Raw genomic sequence first — 21,799 nt, 5'->3', positions numbered from 1 at the left:
TTTCCTGACATGATGCTGGATATTATATTATCCAATCGAAAATTCCAATATCCGGCATCAGTAAAAAGGCAAAGGGAATTAATTATTAATCTGATTATTATTCTGTTGCTTTATATCTGTGCCCGTTTCTACAGCTAGTCACTGAGTTGTAAAATAGATGTGTTCCGATGACCTTTTCATATCGCAAGGCTAACCATGACCTCGCCTACCCAGGAGTCTTAAAGAATGGTGATCAGTATGGGGTAGTATACTGTTATTTGTTAATAATTTAACAAATTACAGTGTATTTTGTTAATGCAATCTAATAGAATGTTTGTTCAGTAATAATCCTACCTGCAATAAAAAACTTTAACAATGTTGGTAACCCTAAATGAAATGGCTAAATTGCTGAGAAGCTGCATCACTCTATGTTTTGTGAATTACACCATCTCAGATCGTAAGACCACAGTGGATAGTGAGGACATTCATAACACATGCTGCATCCGCAAAAGCCAACAGCATTGTGGGTGACCTCACACACCCCTCACACACACTCTTCATCCTCCTGCAATCTGGAAAAAGGTACCGAAGCATTCGGTCCCTCACGAGCAGAATGTGTAACAGTTTCTTTCCACAAGCCATCAGACTCCTTAACAAATGAACTGAACTGTACCGAGAACAACCAGAATCAGAATCTGAATCAGGTTTGTTGGCCAAGTGTGTTGACACACACAAGGAATTTGGTTACAGCTGTTTGTGACTCTTAAAAGTACGGACATAAATAACACTATACTATACAAGACAAGATAATAAAGACTATACAAGATACACACACACATACACACACACACAAATGGACTGTACAAATCAATCACCCACTCAACTGCAGTTTTTGCACACCACATTTAAAAGTCTTATCAAATTGCTGCTATTACATGTTTGTATGTTTACAATTGCTCTAATTGCACAATGTACTTTATAACAAACAGTATGTACACTGGTCAGCGATATTTTTGTGTCTTTGTCTTGCAGTGTTTTGTATTGTCTTTTGTCTCACACTGTTGCACTAGGTTGCACATGTTGCACTTTGTGTGGCTAGGACTTAACTCCTTAGCTCTGTGTTGTTTTATGTAGCATTATGTCATTTTTTGTAGCACCATGGTCTTGGAGAAACATTGTCTCACTTCACTGTGTACTGCATCAGCTATATATGTGTGAAATGACAATTAAAGTTTCTTGACTTGACTTGGCTAAAGTTACATACAGTGTCATTAGTTATTATATGTAGCTTATCTAGTTATTAGAATATTATTTGTAATATAAGATGACAATGGAACAACTTGTTCCATGATGTCTATCCAGCAGCTGATGTCTCTCTGTCTGTCTGCCTTTTTGTTTGTTTATTTGAGTGTTTGTTTATTTGTGTGTGTGTGTGTGGCAGCTGTTCAGAGATCAGGCTTAGGGAGCCAGGCCGGCAATGGTGCGTTAAATGAACTGAAAGTTGTGGCATTAAGGCTGTGTCTCACTGGGCTAAAGATTCCCTCATTCATTATTCATTGTACAGCCCATGTGTTTGTGAATGCATTCATACAGTCCCAGGCCAATTTTTTTGATTTTGCTCTGAGACATTTGTGTTTTGACACATGTGACACATGTGACTCATGTCACTGTGACACATGTGACACATGTGACTGACATTTGACAATGTAAATATTGCTGTTGTTAAAAGGGATAAACCAACATGAAGACCAGTGAACGGTCAATTGGAGAAAATCAAGCAATTATGAAGCTGAGAAAAGAAGGGAAATCAATTATAGGAAGAAACCACTGGTGTACTAACAACCAGACATCGAACAAGTTGACCAAGGAAAACAACAGCATTTGATGGCAAACATTGTGAGAGGTGTGAAGAAAAAACAAAACAATTTTTAAAACATCAACAACCTTCACAAGCAGTGGTGGAGGAATCACAATCCATTATTAGTAGAAGACTTCGAGAGCAGAAATGTAGAGGCCACACGATTAAAACCACTCATAAGCAGTAGGATTTGGAAGTCCAGATTGGAATTCACAATGAAATACAGAGGTGAGCCCCACAGGTTTGAAAACCAAAATATTACCACAAAGTGATGAAAGAAAGCAGGATCATGAAACATCTTTACTACGTAACAATCTTTACTGATGATGTAACTCATGATGGTAGAAGCAGAACGAAGTCAGAAGTGTATTGAAACATTCTATCTTCCAGTTTACTGAGAAATGCATCCAGTCTAATTGAGATGAACTTCGTCATGCAGCAAAAAACACACTGGTAGTTCAACAAATGAGTTCACTGGAGGAAAATTATAAGGATTTAGACTGGCTAAGTCAATCACCAGACAAACCAACTAAGCGTTTATTTTAACTTTGGAAAATGGGACTGAAGGGAGAAGACCTCTAAAACAAACAAGACAAAAGCCTGGAAAAGCATCACTAATGAAGACATTGTGGTCATGTCACTGTTAATGTTATTGCAAGCAAGGGATATGCAACCAAATATCAAGTGTTTTTACTTTAATTTACTTTAGAATAATCATACATTCTAATACATTTGCTTTTTTCACTTTACTACAAGGAGCAAATTACCCAGTCCTCATCAAACATGCTTAATTTCTACTGCTTTTATTAAAAAAATTAATATAGTAAATATTTTTGTAAGGACTGGGTGATTGTGATAACTATCTATCTATATATAACTATATATATATATATATATATATATATATATATATATATATATATATATATATATATATATATATATATATATATAACTATATATTTATAGATAACTATATATATAGTTGAGGGGATTCAAAAAAATAAAATCAAATTCCACTAAAGAAATAGTGGAATTTTATTGTATTTTTTGAATCCCCTCAACTAGTTTCTCATATGACTTTAGAAGCATGTCCTAACTGGAAAGAGAAGATTAGCCCTTAAGCCTTAGTCTCATGATACATGAACAGAGCACCAGTATATTGAGGATGTTTCAGGAATGTGTACTGTATGATTTTGCTTAAACACACACACACACACACACACACACACACACACACACACACACACACACACACACACACACACACACACACACACAGGGGAATGGCCCCCTTATTCTCCTGAGTCTGTGCTTGGGCCAAAGGCTGCATCTGACCCTGTGTTAGTGGATTTGCTAAGCTTTGGTGATGATATGGAGGTTAAGGGGAAGCTCAAACACAGGGAAATGGAAAAAAGGATTTGGTTCTGGCTCCCGATTAGAGGTCTTCATAAAACTTTCTTTTCTCTCTCTCTCTCTCTCTCTCTCTCTCTCTCTCTCTCTCTCTCTCTCTGCAACATTTGGTGACAAGACAAGAGCAAAGTGCCTGTCTTTTACATGCTCTGTTCAAGTGCTTTTACTGTTGTGTTCTCATTCGAGTAGCATTTTAATTAAGGAGTTAATTGTTCCCCAGATATAGCGATGTTCAAGACCGGGTCGAGTGTCTTTGTTCATGTGTCATAACTTTTATCGACTTTCTACCTTAGAGTGTATCCAAAGAGATTTCTGAGCTCTTTTGCACTCCATTAAATTTAATGCAGGGTGTATGTGCACAATGTGGAATCTTGGTTTTAGGAAACAATGACTGCTGCTCCCTGGAGCTGTGTTGAGCTTCTGTTGTTCATCTAGTCTTAATTCTCATTTCACTTATCTCCAGTCTTTGCTACGGTCTTAAGGTTATTTTGCACTAAAAGCAAGCAATCTCTTCTCATTCTCTAATCGGCTACACAGTCTTCCATTAATCACCCCGACTGGCTAAGGGGCACTGGCTGTGTTTCTGATTCACTGCTCATTTATCAATATGTCACCAAGATTGGACACAGAGGTTGTCAAGAGTAACAGTTCAAGCTTTTTTTTTTCATCTTCTGTCCAAACTTTTAAGCAGTACAGAAATGGCAGGGTGGAAAGGAAGATTAGAATGGGAAAAAATAAAGCGAATGTTAAGGAGAAAGAGGAAAGGAGCATATAGTGTATTGAGTGAAACATATTGAGGGTCACTCTCCCTTTCATTTGTTTTACTTCCCTTTTTCATTGTCTATTGCAGTGATAGATGTTGTTTTCTAAGAAGCAAATGCAAATGTCCCATATCAGCACGTCTGTTCTTTGTTCTGAGTCTTCACATAGACTACCTGTCTTCCTTCTCTTCATTCTTTCATTTTATCTCTTTCTCACACTCTTTGCTCTCCTACCTTCTTGTCTGGAAACTCAAATTGGGAACCTACACACAGACACACAGATACATGCACAATTTGGAATAATTGCTTAGTGTGTGTGTGTGTGTGTGTGTGTGTGTGTGTGTGCACGCGTGTGTATGTGTGTTGAGGATGGCAGGCAGGGAGTTGCAGTGTCGCACAGAGTGAGCTAATCATCTCTTTTCAAAAAGAAACAGAAGCAATACATATCCAGAAGAAACAATAGGAATCCTCCTTTGTCTTGTTTTGGAATAAAGGATCAGTGATTAGTTTGGTGAATTATGAGTTTGCTGAACACATAACATAACATGCATATTGAACTTGATAAATTGTCAACTGGTATCACAATAATTTCATAGTTTATTTTCATAAGCTTGAGATTAGGCTCATTTTATATATATATATATATATATATATATATATATATATATATATATATATATATATATATATATATATATATATAAATTTTTTTTAATAGAAAGAAAACATTTGGTTTTATGAAATAGTAAATGTGTTGTGCCGTTAAAATAAATCTGAAAATGGGATGCTAACCTTAATTCCAGTGCTACCCTTAATCCAATGCTACACAATGCATAACTCTTTACTTGAACCTCCCATACAATTCTACTACTACAACTACTACTAATAATATATAATAATACAATATTTAATAGCGGTGACTTTATTTATTTCTATATCATGACTGTATTTACAGTGATATACTGTACCAATTCAGTTCATTTTTATTTCAATTAAATTCTTTTAGAATAGACATGAGATGATACAGTATGAGGAAGATACCTTGAGATGAAATTCACTAAAAAAGGGCAATGACCCATTTGAACATATAGGCATATATATAATATTTCAATCGAAAGTAATTATGCTTTACTTAGTTCTGTTTTAGATACAGATGCATCTGGACGTACACAATTCTTTTTATGCACAGGGTAACAAAAAAGTTGGAGCTTTTTCTCTCTTGCGGGTATGAGCCAGATATAAAGCTCGCAGACCAAACCAAGACTATGCTCGTTATTACAAATGTGTGGCACATTGCAATGTCTTTACAGCATCCTTAGTGGTTTGGGTTGCAAAGCATTAAATTAAACTATTTCTTTTTATTATACTATTTTTTACTTTTTGTAATTAGATATAACTAAATTTATTAGAAAGTTTGGAAAAATGCCCAATTAGTTTCACCCACATACTCTGTGAAATCTTCTGGCAAACTAAACACATTATCTGTTAAATTTGTATGATGTATTAATATTCAGTTATATACCAAGTCTGTTACTTTCAGGACCTTTTCCTCCCAAACTTGTTGGATCTCATTACACAAAGCACCGAGTAATTATCAGATAAACATATCAACTGTTTTCCTCGTTGTAAATAATCTTTGATGCCACTATGTCAGTTTGATGGCTTTTCCGTACTTTTCTGTACCTGTTTCAGAAATACAAAGAGTTTGAGCGTTCAGTACGGGTCGAGGAAATTGATGGCCTCAAACTTGTGAAGCAACTGGCAGAAAACATGGAGGAGATGTTCCGTAAAAAAGCAGATGCTATGAAGGTGGGTCTATCTATCTATCTATCTATCTATCTATCTATCTATCTATCTATCTATCTATCTATCTATCTATCTATCATCTATCTATCTATCGCGTACAAAACATTAGTGTTGAATGGGGGCATTTCTAGAGTTTGATCATAACTGGGGCATAGGACCACCGACAATTTTGCAAAAGCTCTTCAAATCTTTTAAAATTATCCAAATTGGGCCCAATGTTTTAAGTAGTATTTATTTATTTATATCCTCAACCAGTCCCCTAAAACAACAAACAGCTTTCACTGATGTTGAATATGATGTTTGTGGCAATTAGAAGAGCTAAGCAAGCATTCTTTTATCACTTGTAATGTCCCTAATAAACAAAATACAAAGTCACATAAAGTTCATTAACATAACGATAATTATTAGCCTGGTAGTTCCTTCTCCTCAGTCCTCAGCTACAATGTAGAATTATCAATTATCGTCTGCCTGTGAGTCGAGGTTTCCACAGGGAAAAGTAAAGGGAGGAAGAGCACAATATTGGGGTGAGGTGTAAATTTAAAGTGTGTAGTATATTTTCACTTCATCTGCTGATACAATCTACATTTTTGTTTTAAATTATTCTATTGATACAATAATGAATTCCATCAAAATTAAAAGGCCTATTTTCAATCAATTTCAATTAAGTAATTTTCCTCAAATTGACAAAGATTTTTCAGCAAAATCTGCTAGCGTTGCCCTGGTTGTTGAAGTTGAGATATTATTATCCAAAAAACAACCAGGCGCTTGATAATGTATGGCTTGAGAATATAGTGCATAGTATACAATAAAAATGATTTAGTAATTGCTTAGTAAAAGACTCACCACTCCACTATGGATGTTGAGATAAGGACCTAAGTGAACTGTGACTAACATAAAAAAATACCATTAAGTCAATTTGGAGGGGTTTGTAGGTCAATGTGTATTAGTCACTATATAGACTATAGTGCTTTTACTCATGTATATGAGGCTATTCTTTATTTTTAAAGTTTACTTTTGAGGGAACTTGATGCTGCATCATGGCTGACGCTATGGGAATGCTTCTTGTGGAAGCGGTGTCTGAAGCTCTGTGTGAAAACATGGCAATCTGTTGGCTAAGGAGGTCCTGTGACGAAGCGGAGCATGCCAGCAAGAACATAAAATGGCATCTATGTCACATTACTCCGGCTTCTTTATCTTCGGGATGCACTCTGTGTATGTTAGTGTCTATTGTCTGTCTTAGCGTCTAAGACCAGGGGAAAAGAAGATATACAGTATCTCACAGAAGTGAGTACACCACTCACATTTTTGGAAATATTTTATTATATCTTTTATATCTTTGGAAGGCTGTATCACAGAAGGTTCTGGATAATGTGGGAAAAGGCTACAGAATCCAGTTTTCCTCCAGTCCTTCTCCTTTCGGGTTGTGCTGCCCACTGTTGTTAGCACAGACCAAACCTTGATCCTCAAGGAAGAACTTTTCTTGCATCTGAGGAAGGAGCTGTAGAGCATATTTCCCTCCCAGGTTGATACTCTGGCATTACAGTTGGCAGCTGCAGCTAATTCTTTGCATGTGCTCCTAATTGTACACTGGAATGTACAAGTTTTAAACATTAACATTACAGGTAATTGTGTCGCAAATCAGGTCCGAGGAATGGTTTGTGACAATAATTCTGAAGGATGCTAATCTTCACATAGGTGTCTTGCCAGAGCACAGGAGTCTCGCCATGTTCACTTTTGGGGAAAAGTGTACTAGTGCTGGGTTCTCCCTTTAGGCCTAGACTCCATGTACTCAATTATCCAGATGACAGGTTCATCTTAGCTCAATCGTGGGATGTCGCAACCACGCACTGAGTTGTTCTGTGTTCTGAGATGCCATGCTTGCACACATGAGGTCCCTAGGCCTCAGGCTCAACCCAGGGATGTGTGTGCTTTCTCAGAGAGCCACCTTCTTTGGGATAGTTTGAGATTTAGCCACGATGTGGGCACATCAGCCACCTAAATGGGGATTCCATCCTTTCTGTCATAAAGGACATCCAGCTAGGCCAATGCCTCCCTGCTGCGCAGAAAGTGCTCGGCTCCTGGTAGTAGCGCTCAAACCTGGGGTCTGCTACACATGAGACCATTTCAACTCTGGCTCAGGAGCAAGGATTTTTCTTTTCAACCCCACAAAGTTCACAAGGGTTATCCATCCCAGACTTCATACCCTTCTTATGTGGATAGACCCCGGTTCTTACCTCGGATCTCACTCATAGGGCATGTTATCATCACAAGGCTCTTCCAACAACCACCTCCCTCTCGGGTTGGGAAAAAGTCCAAGACAGCCACCCTGCCCATGGCATTTGGGAGAACTCCTGTCATTTATGGCACACAGAAGGCCTGAAGACCATGGCTTAGTTTCTACTGCTGAAACACTTCCTCCTTAAACTCAGGGGCTACCTTTGGTGATTCCCTACATCAATCATTATGGCACTCTGTGCTCACGTCCTGTGTCAAGGTTGGGGCACCAGATCTTGCCCTAGGTAGAGGCTGGATTTCTCTTGCTGAGAGCGATTTTCAAACTTTTGCCTCTAGTGTAATCGCCATTGTCAGGATCTAGTTCACTGCTCTGCTGATACAGCTGAGTCTTTTCTGCACATCGTGTCTCCCCTCCTAGGACCTATCAGTAGACCTGGAGGAGCTGCTCTAAGCCCCCTTTGAGCCAAAGGAGTTTCTGACACTGGAAATTGCTCTGCCCGGGACCCTGGTAATGGCTCTGCTATTAGCTGGTCGTTCGGCTGGCTCCACTGAGTGTATCGCCTTATCCAGTAGTCTGGCTAGGTACATTCCATTCAGGAGATTTGTCCTGCAGTGGGTTCGTCCTCTCCTTATCAGGTTATATAACCTTGACCTAGACACTACCCCTGGGTCCTGGGTTTCACAGGGCTAAAAAGGTTTGTGCCCTTTCATGACCTCTGGGAAAGACATCTCCTGATGTATGGTGGCATTGGTATTGCTGTTCCCATAGCGGCACCCGGGGAGCAGTTGGGGGTTGTTTGGTGCCTTGCTCAAGGGCACCTCAGTCGTGGCCGGCACGAGACTCAAACCCACAATCTTAGGGTTAGGAGTCAGTCTCTCTAACCATTAGGCCACTTCTTTGGATGCCCTTTTATGGTCTTGCTGGTGTGCTGGTGTGCTTTGCTTTGTCACATGACCTAATTAGCCAATAGATTGGCGTGATTTCACACAGAGCTTCAGACACCGCTTCCGCAAGGAGCATTCCCATACCCATGATGCTGCATCTTGTTCTTGTTGGAACCGGGTTGCATACATAGGCTGGTGTAGTTTCTTCTACTGGTTTATGAGATGTTTCTGGAATCTGTCAGTGGGAAGTGGAGCCTAAAAGGAGCATTTCGATGATGTTACTCAAATTATACTGATACCCTCACAGTAATTAATGCAGAACCTTTAAATATATTAATCAAAAAGGAATATTGGCTGCAGGATGAGCAGTGTAATGTGTTATGTATAATTTATTTGCAGCTTAAAATATTTAACCGTCAATACAGGAGGCCACTGCTGCCTTACAGAGTAGACCAAAATGCAGGAGTAAAACTAGCAAGGTGTTTTATTGAGGAAAAAAGTAAACAAACCGGGCACAAGAACATAAACTTAAGAACATAAAGCATTCATAAGCAAAGAAACAAACATGCACATAAACTTAACAGAGTCGCAGCACTAAATATACAACAGACAAGGGAACAGAACATATGCATAATGTAAACCATTAACACAAATATTATGTTAACCAGGGCTATGAGAATAAACCCATCATCATATACGTGTATGAAATAAAAAACAACAACAACCATTTTACAAGCTTTTACAAAATGGATTCAAGACATTTGATTCATCTGACAGATGTGAACAGTGTATTTATAAATTGTATCTAAACATATGTGTAGCATGAAACTGATGGTTTCTAAATTAATTCTAAATGAATTGTTCCTCATTAAAAAAAATGTAATAATCATTCAAAGTTTGACAGGTTTAAAATGTGCACTTTTAATTTGATCAGATAATCCATTGATTAGATATTAAATTATTATTGATTAGATATTAATTTAGAATGAATTTTAATATTTTCCAAATACAAATAGACTATAAAATAGATTTGAATAAAATGCCTTATAATGTACAATTAATTTCAAGATTGTGCGTACAGTGAAATGGACAGGAATGTCTTTAATACAAAAAAACCTTAATCAAAAATGGGTTTCTTCTTAGCATTACTCATTGAGTTCAATTCTTCGCCTCTCTGTATCAGGTTGTGTAAAGACAGCATTTGATGTTACTCTATGTTTAATTCATGAGCTGTGTGTAAGTGCTTAAATGGCCTCAGGTAATGTAACCCACCAGTTGTTAAATACTCCTGGTAGAATAAGGTATTTTTTCACTCACTCCTTGTATGTGTGCGTGCATGAACAGACTGACAGTATGAGAGAATGTTAGCAAGATGTATGTTATAATTAAAGTAGTTTGAAACATGTAGGTGTTTGATGTATTGTGGCAGTGAGTAGTTAGGTTGGTTGTGTGCATATTTATGAATCCTGTTTTTTAAATCAAGTGTGTGTATGCTATTGGAAGATCAATAGGTTTGATTTTCCGATAAAAACAATTGCTGGATCATATTTTAATAAAAGAACCATGCATACTTTTGAATTCTTTATTTACGTACAATTTTAAGTCTTTTGTATTTACATGTGATGTTATGGAACAAGTTGCCACTAAATTCTGTTTCCAAAAATGCTAAAGCAAAGTTTTTCCAAAAAAAAAAAAAAAAAATGCAATTACTTGTTTAATTTGTTGTTACAGAAACAATCATCCATTAGAACAACAGATTCATTTATACGTGTCATTTGAGGACAGCACTATTGTCAAAAATGTTGCTATAGAAAAGAAAACATATTCTGGCCAATTAGAATTGGGAATTCTACAGAATTGCATAATTGTAGAAAAATAGTGTTGAATACTCTTATCTGATTGGTTAGAAGTAGCTTTGGATGTAAAATGGTGAAATATATTACTGTTTCTTTAGCAACAGTTCACACACAATGACTTGTATGGCAAATCCGTCACATAATCTAAGAGTATTTAAAGAAAATATATTGTTGTTTAATGGAGAATTAGATACAGTGAAGGGGTCACTGCTGTGAGCTCTTTCTAACAGTCACAATTCTTTCTAAAGTTATCAAGCACAAAAAAAGACAATTTCAAGACAGACATGTTTATATTTCCCAGTTTCTCATTTTAAATAACCTAAACATTGTTATCATTTGCAAATCACTGTAATATATACAAATAACACACTCCAGACCAGGTAATTATGCAAAAAGAAAAGGTCACGAATCTCCTACTCGTGACAGCGCTCAATTATACTTCCGCTTCTGTTTGTATTGCAGCCGTGTGCTTTTTGTTTGTTTTGTCCTGTCTTCTCCCCTGTCTTGTTTATTATGAAGTACTGTAAATGCTCTGTTTTGTTAAAATTGTGATGTTACTAATCCTTCTGTTCATTGTAACCTAGTGTTGTCTGCTTAATATTTTGCATTTTTACCACAGTCTGTTTCCAAACCTGTAATTGCATTTACATTTACCTTTGAGGCATTTGGCATACAGTCTTTTCCGGAGCGATGTACAAAAGTGCTTTTAAGTCTCTGTCGATGAATACATTAACATTGGTTCACTAGTTTACAGATTAGGACACCATCAACCTAAAACTCAGGGTTGTTCAGGTTTTTTTTTTTAAATATACAAATAAAACAAACCATAACCGAACCAAATTAAAGGATAGCGAGTGACTCAGCTGTTCTGACATCTAGGGGAAGCTCATTCCACCACTTTGGTGTCAGAACAGAAAAGAGTCTTGCTGTATACCTACCTCTTACCCTGAGAGATGGTGGGACCAGTCAAGCCCTTGTAGCCCTCTTTCACCTAGCTTGACCGTAGCCTGTTTAACTTGCCTTTTATCTTTGCCCTATTGGCTTTACTTTTGTTTTGAATTAATACAGAAAAGTTGTCCTGCACTTTCACCCTTGTAGCACTGACTCTCTCTTTTTCTGACAATAATCCACATTACCTCACACGTCATTGCTTGTATTATTTTAATATAAAAGCATGGTCTGTTGTGTGTTATTACTTACACAATGCACTAACAACATGTAGGCTTCTGCATCAACACTGATGCATTAGTTTAAATGCTTATATAAATAATATATGAACATGAATTCAATACTACTTTATAGCTTGTTTAATGTTCTAAAGATAATTAATTGCAACAAATTCATTTACATTAGTGTTTGGCTTTAATACATCACCTCTTCCCCATGTATTCTGAAGCAAACAAGCAACAAGAACAAGCATTCAGAATAATTTTCTATTAGTAACGCCTGGATGGATCAGCATACTGGAATATTCATTCACTTGCTCACATCTTACTCCACCAATTAACTTTCATACTTAACTCATTTACACATTTCTTCATGTAGCCAGCATTATAAAAGAAACACTTTACACTACATGTAATTTTCAGATAAGACTGATCCTGTATTATTAATGTATAACTACAACCTATTAGACCTGAAACAGCAATTATGCTTACATCATGTGCCTGAGTGAGAACCAAATCATTGTTTTGTAATGAATCATTACCATCCAATCAGAATAACTGACCACAAATAAGCATTACTGAATGAATGTATTAAATATCACTAATATCAAGGGAAAAATAACTCATGCTGTAGTAATATGTCAGCGTTTCCTAATAAGAGTTATCAGTCATTTGTTCATTCATTCATTTTCCCCTCACTATTACTAGTGATAGCTTCCATGCTTGAGAAGGTCAGTGCAGACTTCCTTTTCCCTGCCTACAGATTTCTGCCCCTCCTGGGCAATCCCCAGACTTTCTTAATCCAACTGTAAAATATAATCCCTTTATATTTGGACTTTAGTCTTGGAGATGCTGATTCACATTCTAGGCACTTGAGATATATTCAAGTGTGTGTCAGTAGTAAATTTCAGATAATACCATAAAAACAACATAATTTACACGTTACACATTACCTCTAGACCTCTATACTTTGTTGCACCCTGATAATGTCAGTTAGAAGACAGAATTGTTTGGTGTAAGAACCCCATTGAACACCTTTGGGATGAATTGGCACGCAGAATGCAACCCAGACTCCCTTACCCTGACATCAGTGCCTGAACTCACTAATGCTCTTTTGGCTGAATGTGCAAATCCCCACTGACATACTTCACACTCTGAAATCTAGTGGAAAATCTTCTTTGGGGAGGGGAGGTTACTTCAACAGCAAGTGGGGATTAAATTAACCACACATGGGTGTACTGGTCATCAACCATAGCTACACATGCTTAATAAGTATATACATTAATGAATAAAACTGTAATCACTGCCAAATTGCTGTCTAATCAAAGAAACAAAATGAAGACAGGGACCAACGACAGTGCCAGAAAAGTAAGTTCCCTTTCGAGGGAACGAGATGCTGCGTCAGTGCTGACGCTATGGGGAACGCTTCTGTGAGGAAGTTGTGCCTGAAGCTCTGTGTGTACACACGCCATTTTAATGGCTCGGGAAGGACGCGTGACGGAGTGATTACACGCCAGCAAGTCCATATAAGGGCATCTACGTCACACTACTCTAGCTTCTTTGTCTTCAGGAAGCGCTCTGTGTATGTGTGTCAATTGTTTGTTCTGTCTAAAAAGAGAGAGGAACAATATGTTGCAATCTAAGCATTTTAAGAAATGGACCATTTTAAGGACCTTGCTCTGCGCTTTCTCCCGACCCGGAAGTTAGCATGCTGCTTTCCGCGTCGAGCTCTGAAGAGCTCGACATGGGCGTGGAGGAGCTTCCCCCCTCCGAACAGCCGACAAAATCAGCGGCGTTTGAGGAGCTCCTCGAGGTGGTGACGTGCGCTGTGTCTAGATTAAAATTAGATTGGCCGGAAGAGGAAGTTGGTGTCATCCATTCTAAACTAGACGGCCACTTTCTGAGTTCAGGCCATAGGCCATCTTCACGCATGCGGCTGCCATTTTTCACAGACCTCCATACTGAGGTGTCGAGGTCGTGGAAAAGTCAATTTTCAGCACGTGTTTTTTCCCCTGCCATGTCTGACTTTTTGGCCATTATAGGGCTTGAAAACCATGGGTATGGGGCGATGCCTAGGATTGAAGAGACGCTTGCGGGCTATCTCTCACCTACATCAACCAAATGGAGGAAGCCTGCCCTTCCATCCAAGCAATGTAGAACCACTTCAGCCCTTGTGGGTAAGGCCTACGCGGCAGCAGGCCAAGCATGTGTGGCCCTGCACACCATGGTGGTTTTGCAGGCCTACCAAGCTGACCTGATTTCAGACCTCGACGGTGGCGAGGGATTGGAACCTCAGGTGGTGTCTGAGCTCCACCGAGCCACTGACATTGCGCTCCGTGCCACAAAGCAGACGGCCCGCTCCATAGGCCATAGGCCGTGGCTGCACTGGTTGCCACGGAGAGGCACCTGTGGCTCACTTTAACTGACATCAAAGATGAGGATAAATCTCTCTCCTAGACGCCCCGCTTTCACTTCAGGGCTTGTTTGGCAAGACAGTGAGTACTGTCGTAGGCAGGCCTCAGGAGGCAAAACGCCAGTCGGCAGTGTTCAGAGAGTTTCTCCCCTGCCGCGGCGAGCAGCCTGGGCCATCTTCCAGCCGCACCCAACCCTCTACTAGCCCACTCAGGGCAGTAAAAAGGGTTAGTGTGGCTACCCGTGCCCCCCGTCTAAGACTAGGGAGGCCGGTCGGCATTGCCCAGGCCCAGTCCCGTCAGGTGAGAGGGGACCTTAGATCCGTCATCTCGGCCAGGCGGGCTACAAAGGAGCCCTGATGCGTGAGGGCTGGGGTTCCTAGGAGCATCCTATTCAGGAAGGCTCCCTCTACTGCCTGCCCTGCTGCCTCCGGCGTTTCGGGGAGCAGTAGGGTCTGTGCCTGCTCCTCTTCCCTGCACGGAGCTCCCTGAGTTGGCACCTGCCAGTTTCAGGGCACTCGGGAGGTCTGCGCGAGGTTGACACCACTATCAGAGAGCCAGGCAGCATGGAAACTTCTGCCAGGTGTGTCTCAGTGGGTCCTGGATACCGTAGGAAAAGGCTACAGCATCCGGTTCTCCTCCTGTCCTCCGCGCTTCAAAGGTGTACTACCCACGACTGTTGACAGGCACCAGGCAGTGTTCCTCCAAGAGGAACGTCTCTCATTGAAAGGGAAAGGGGCCTTAGAGCATTTTCCCTTCCCAGAGCGGGACTCCGGCTTCTACAGCCGATATTTTGTTGTCCCCAAGAAGGATGGGGGCTGTGTCCGATTTTGGACCTTCGGGCTCTGACCTACTCTGCAGACATACAAGCTCGAGATGCTCATGCTCAAGGTTATCGTGTCTCAGATCAGGTCCAAAGATTGATTTGTGACGATCGACATTAACAAGGTGCATGGACGCTGCCCTGGCACCGTTGTGTCTCCGGGGCATCCGTGTACTGAATTGCCTGGATGACTGCCTCGTTCTGGCCCAGTCGAAGGCTATGGCGGCCAGTCATTGAGATTCTGTGCTTGCCCATATGAGGTCTCTAGGCCTCAGGTTGGACCCAGATAAGTGTGTACTTTCTCCTTTTCAGAGAACCACCTTTTTGGGGCTAGTTTGGGACTCCCACAAGATGCGGGGCACATCTGTCTCCCGCTTGGGTGGCTTCAATCTTGCCAGCGGTGAAAGCTATTTGGCTAGGCCAAGGTCTCTCTGTCGCCGAGGCACAGAGGGTGCTCGGCCTCATGTTGGAAGCAGCCAACGTTATCCCTTTGGATCTGCTTGACATGAGGCCATTTCAGCTCTGGCTCAGAGGTGCGGGCTTTCATCCTCGCAGACATCCCCTGAAGGTTATAAGGGTTACGTGCTGTCGGCTTCGTACCCTTCTTATGTGGTAAGACCCCGGTTTCTGGCCTTCGGTCCCACTCTAGGGGCGTGTCACCATCGCAGGACTCTTTTAACGGACGCCTCGCTTTCGGGCTGGGGAGCGGCCTAGGATGGCCGCCTGCCCAGGGTCTATGGGAGGGCCCTTATCTCTCGTGGCACATAAACTGCCTGGAGATGAGGGCTGTGTTTCTAACACTTCCTTCCACACCTCAAGGGCTGCCACGCCGTAGTGCGGACAGACAGCACTGCGGTGGTTCCCCATATCAATCATCAGGGCGGTCTGCGTTTGTGCCCCATTTCAGGTTGGCACAGCAGATTCTGCTCTGGGCAGAGACCAGGTTCCTTTCACTGAGAGCGATTTTCATCCCAGGGCATGTAAATAGGGAGGCAGACTTCCTGTTCGAGGCAGGTGCTGTGGCCCAGGGAGTGACGTCTCCACCCCCACGTGGTGGAGCGGATTTGGTATGGGCGTGGCTGAGGCTCCGTCTGTATGCCTCCCCCGGTAACTCTACTCCCACAAGTCCTAGCCAGAGTGTGCCACGACCGGGTTAGCCTTCTCCTAGTTGCCCCTCGTTGGCCCTCTCGAGTTGATTCACGGTCCTAGCCTCCCTAATAAAAGGCACTCCATAGGAGGTTCCCATTAGGGAGGATCTCCTCTCTCAGTCGCAGGGGGCAATCCTATACCCCTGCCCCAGGATGTGGAAGCTTCGGGTCTGGCCCACAAGGGGGACTAGTCCCTAGAGGCAGGCTTCTCATCTGAGGTGACCAAGACTCTACTGTATGCTAGGGCTCCCTCCACTAGGAAGCTATATGCTCTGAAGTGGAGGCTTTTTCGCCTTTGGTACGATGAACACTGTCAGGATCCAGTTCACTGCCTTGTCGGTACAGTGCTGGAGTTCCTGCAGTCTTGCTTTTCTCGGGGCCTGTCCCCCTCTACTTTGAAGGTGTACTTGGCCACCATCGCTGCGAACCATGAGCCTGTCCTTGGGGCCTCCTTGGGTAGGCACCCTCTGGTCTCTCTCGCTTTCTGAGGCCTTCCTGCAGACTGCGCCCTTCTTCTGGGACCTCTCTGTGGTCCTGGAGGGGCTGCTGGAAGCCCTCTTTGAGCCCATGGAGTCAGCCTCTGAGAAGTTTCTGACCCTAAAGTTGGCTCTGCTCCTAGCCTTGGCCTCTGCTCCTAGCCTTGGCTTTGTCGATCGCCCCCGCCTGCCTAGAATTTTCCCCTGGCATGGCTAAAGCTATTCTGCACCCTGGGGCAGGATATGTCTCTAAGGTGCCCAGGATGGCTGGCTGTCCAGTCATACTGCTGGCCTACTGTCTCCCGCCCCATGAGTCGGCGGAACAGGAGAGGCTGCATTTGCTTTGCCCACTGAGGGCCTTGAGGACTTATGTCCACCGCTCTAGCTCATGGAGTAACTCCTCCGCCTTTTTTGTCTGTCTTGGGCCGGAATAAGGGTAATCCGGTTTCCAAGCAGCGCCTGGTGTACTGGGTAGTGGAGGCCATTAGCTCAGGCCTATGAGGTGCGCGGTCTTGCCTCGCCTCTCGGCATCAGGGCTAACTCCGCTAGGGGTATTGCCTCTTCCAGTGCCCTGGCCAGGGGTGTTCCCTTTGAAAATGTTTGTGTTGCGGCAGGTTGGTCCTCTCCGCACACCTTTATCTGGTTCTATAAACTGGCCTTGGACCCTACTCCAGGGTCCCAGGTCCTGCAGGGCCTTGATGGTCTGTTCCCAGTCTGCTCGTGCGTGGCGACGTGGCGACGTGGCTATTGGCGTTTCCATAGCGTCAGCACTGACGCAGCGTCGAGTTCCCTCGAAAGGGAACTACACCAGGTTACATATGTAACCTGTTTCCCTGAGAAGGGAACGAGACGCTGCGTCGCTGGCCACGCCCCGGGCATCCTCTCGCGCTTCCTTCAGACAAGTAGAAGCTGGAGTAGTGTGACGTAGATGCCCTTATATGGACTTGCTGGCGCATAATCACTCCGTCACGTGTCCTTCCCGAGCCATTAAAATGGCGTGTGTGCACACAGAGCTTCAGGCACTACTTCCTCACAGAAGCGTTCTCCATAGCGTCAGCACTGACGCAGCGTCTCATTCCCTTCTCAGGAAACCGGGTTACATACGTAACCTGGTGTAGTTAATACAGTCAGCTAAAATTCAAGAGCCTGTTTTTTTATATGTAAAACAAACTTTATTCATGGCTACAGACAAAAAATACAAAGTTAAAATGGAAACCATTAAGCATGTAAACCATGTGTGAATTTTTTAAATTGAGTCCTGGATTCATGATTCATGTAAGTTTGTCTAATTATTTCTACACCATTCACCTGATTTGAATGTACCAAGCTTGTGTATAGGCATGTAGGTAGATATACAGTAGATACATTGAATGAAAGAGTGAGCAAGAGGGGGGTTGTTTAATCTGGCTTTCTTTGATAAAGGTTTGGACAGCTCTGCTTTAGGATGTGCTGTTATGGTGAAATAATCAGCTTAAGGGTGGTAACAGTATCTCACACCATCCTGTCACTGATTATTTACTCTTTTATATATTTTATATATATTTTATTCCTAATTATGTTTATTTAACTAATATTATTTTGTTGAAAAGATTTTGACTTGAAGACCTTTACAGTGGATTAATGGATTGCGAATCCAAGCAAGCACACACACACACGCAAAACAAAAAACCATGGGACAATACAATTCTGCAGCCACAGTGCATTTGGGCATGTGGTCATGACTCTTTTTGCTTTAGATGACCAGGAATAGCTTGAGGCTGATAAATCCTACATTACAAAGAATAGCAGATTTAAATAGAACATCTATCCATGTATTTGTACTACAAAACCTAATGCCTTACTGTTTATACAGCATGACAGAGAGGTTTTAAGGTTTTTAATTATCGGCAAATGGTTTGTGCTAAAGACATGATGCCTTCATATGAGATAGGAGGATAGGAGAGCTGTAAGTTAAGTGTTTATTGATTACTGCTGTTTGAGTGTGTGTTTTTGTGTCACTAAGAGGAGAGTCATTGTTCATCCACACATGTATACACTCACACAAAAGTACATTATCATCATGTTGAGTGCCTTCATTCGGCAGGAGCTACAGTAGCAATCAATAAAGCACAGTGATCAGTGTAGAAAACTGGCGATTACCACATGGCAGGATTGATGAGCAATCTGTGTATAGGTTTGTGTATAGGTTTGGAAGTATACACAGTGATATCAGAAAAATGGGGTTAGCGATTGTATCACAAAGCTAAGTGACACTTTGCATGGCTAGGCACTAGAATTTGCAGTTTGCAGTAATGAATGCAGTTAGCACAACATGCTCTATAACAACTACATTTACCCAGAGCAATTTATAGTGTAGAAGTGTTTGGTAGTCTCCTGCAAAAGAAAAAAAACATCTTAGTAAGTGATTATAATCCAAATGATCTTATTTATAAGATTTATACTCAATCATAGATGTTTACTCGTATTAAGTTTGTAATACTCTTGTTCTAGAAAATTGCTGGATATTTGAAGCATTTATTTCTATTAAGAAAGAAGTAAATATTTTTATTTTGCAATGTTCCTTTGTATCTGAATGATACATTTCTGAAATATATTGTTTTCTGAATGGTTGTTGATTGGAAGCTTTCTCACTCAACTGAAACTCAATACTGCATTTTGGGCAATTTTGTCACATAGTTCATCCATGCATTAATCCAGCTCAACATCCATCCATCCACCCATCCAGCCACATATCCATCCATCCATGCATCCATCCATCCCTCCATCCATCCATCCCTTCATCCATTTATCTATTTAGCCAGCCACACATCCATCCATCCATATATACATCCATCCACACATCTATTTTTTTTACCATCCATTAATTCCATCCATCCATCCATCCATCCATCCATCCATCCATCCATCCATCCACACATCTATCCATCCATCCATTCATCCATCCATCTATCCATCCAGCCCAACATCCATCTATCCATCCATCCATCCATCCATCCATCCAGCCACATATCCATCCATCCATCCATCCATCCATCCATCCATTTATTCATCTATCCAGCCAGCCACACATCCATCCATCCATCCATCCATCCATCTATACATCCATCCGCACATCTATTTTTTTACCACCATCCATCCATCCATCCATCCATCCATCCATCCATCCATCCATTCAGCCACATATCCATCCATCCATCCATCCATCCATCCATTTATCCATCCATCCATCCATCCATTCATCCATCCAGCCACACATCCATCCGTCCCTCCATCCATCCAAACATCTATCTATTTTTACCATCCAGCTATCCATCCATCCATCCATCCATCCATCCACCCTTACATCCATCCATCTATTCATCCATCCAACCACACATCCATCCATCAAGTTAGTATACAGACATTTAATAATATAAATGTAAGTAATATAATATTTAAGTAATATATAAAAATAAATAAAATAATAAATTTTTATCATTAATTCAAGCATATTTTGCCCCGATTCCAATCCTGATTGCCTCCATCTCTCTTTCTCTCATACAAACAATAATTAAATATTATTATTCAGTAACCTGCTTGTATTATTAAAAGAGATGTCAAAGTATGTCAATTATTCTAGTAAGATGTAAAATCGAACAAAGGTTTGACTATTAAAAAAGAACATTATGCTTAAAGATCATCTCATTTTGCCCAAGGACTTTTCAGTTTTAAAGCATAATGTCCTTTACAAAGTAATAAAGTGTATTTTAATAGCAGTTTTTACAATTTAACCTTCACTACGGTTTTATGCTCTCTATGCCATTTAAAAGATAATAATAACAGTGAGTGCTCAGCTGATCTCTAAACACATTAATGTTGCTGTGTGAGTTTAGAAAAAGTTCCACAATATTTAAATATGAATCACTCATCTTGACTTTTTCCAGTTTTGGTATTTATTATTAAAGGCAGTGAGTTCCAAAACTGCAGTTTTGCATTTTTCCAAGCTCTAATTCACCTGACCCAACTTGAAAGGCTTCATGCTGGTGTACAAAATAAAATAGAACAAAAATAAAATGTCCTCAGAAGTTCTCAGAAGTGGGAATGGAAACCAATAGAATATAGATGCTGTATGTCACTTTCATACAGCTCTAAAATTAAACCTGACCCTGTCAAACTATGTCCAAACCTCAACATTATTAAATAAGTAGCCAGATTTAGAAGAAGTTTTTAAGAGATCTAAACAGCAAGGAAACACCATTTAATCGACTGAACTTTTAAAGGAGGGTTTTAAAATAGGATCCTAAATCAAGTTGAGCACATAAAAAGCCAGGAATAAGCCTTAACGTTTGGCCTAAACTGCATGGCCTGAGTCAGCTCTGATCTGGCTCAAGAATTTTTTCATAACATCTCTAACATATAATTTTTTCAACTACAGATCTAATTTGTAAGTAGCCTATCTGCCTTTAATAAATCAGTGATTAATCCTTAATAAATGTTTTAGAGACAATTCAGAGACAAAGAGAGTGTATTTATAAACACTTGTTTATGGGCACAATTATGAAAGCCAGCCATAACAACATCAATATAACAATGAAAATGGCAAGAACATTCTGGAAATATAGTTTATTATATAATCTTGTCTAATCATTTTATAACATTACTGACCACACACCTGAATTCAGTTAGGACCTCACCTCCCAAAAACACACACCTCTCACAGTATCCGATCAGAGCCTTTCTAATTGCTGTTTATAGGTTCATTTGATTCTGGATTGTTATTCACATTAATGATTTGGTCTTTACCTTTAATATTCAGTTTGCTCATTGCCTGACCTCCTGCCTGCCTTTTGACATCAATTAAGCCTAGTGTTTTGCATTTGCTAGCTCTTTTAATAAAAAGCATTCAACGCAACTGGCTACATTTCTACCATGACTTTTTACACTAATATATTAGTGATTATCTTTGATTAGTTAATCTTGTGGATTAGAAATAAAAGATCTAT

General features: G+C 40.6%; 1 protein-coding gene across 1 annotated transcript in view; it reads left to right on the top strand.

The window, feature by feature from the left end:
- cacna2d3a (calcium channel, voltage-dependent, alpha 2/delta subunit 3a) overlaps positions 1–21,799 on the top strand; it is a 210,801-nt gene that overhangs the window by 33,371 nt on the left and 155,631 nt on the right. Inside the window, exon 3 of the mRNA XM_060881760.1 lies at positions 5,704–5,820. Coding sequence (XP_060737743.1) covers positions 5,704–5,820 — 117 coding nt within the window. The remainder of the gene's footprint in view (positions 1–5,703; positions 5,821–21,799) is intronic.

This window comes from Tachysurus vachellii, chromosome 11 (assembly GCF_030014155.1).
Source record: "Tachysurus vachellii isolate PV-2020 chromosome 11, HZAU_Pvac_v1, whole genome shotgun sequence".
Lineage (NCBI taxonomy): Eukaryota > Metazoa > Chordata > Actinopteri > Siluriformes > Bagridae > Tachysurus > Tachysurus vachellii.
Note: the sequence above shows the minus strand (reverse complement) of the source record. Positions and strands in the feature narration are given on the sequence as shown.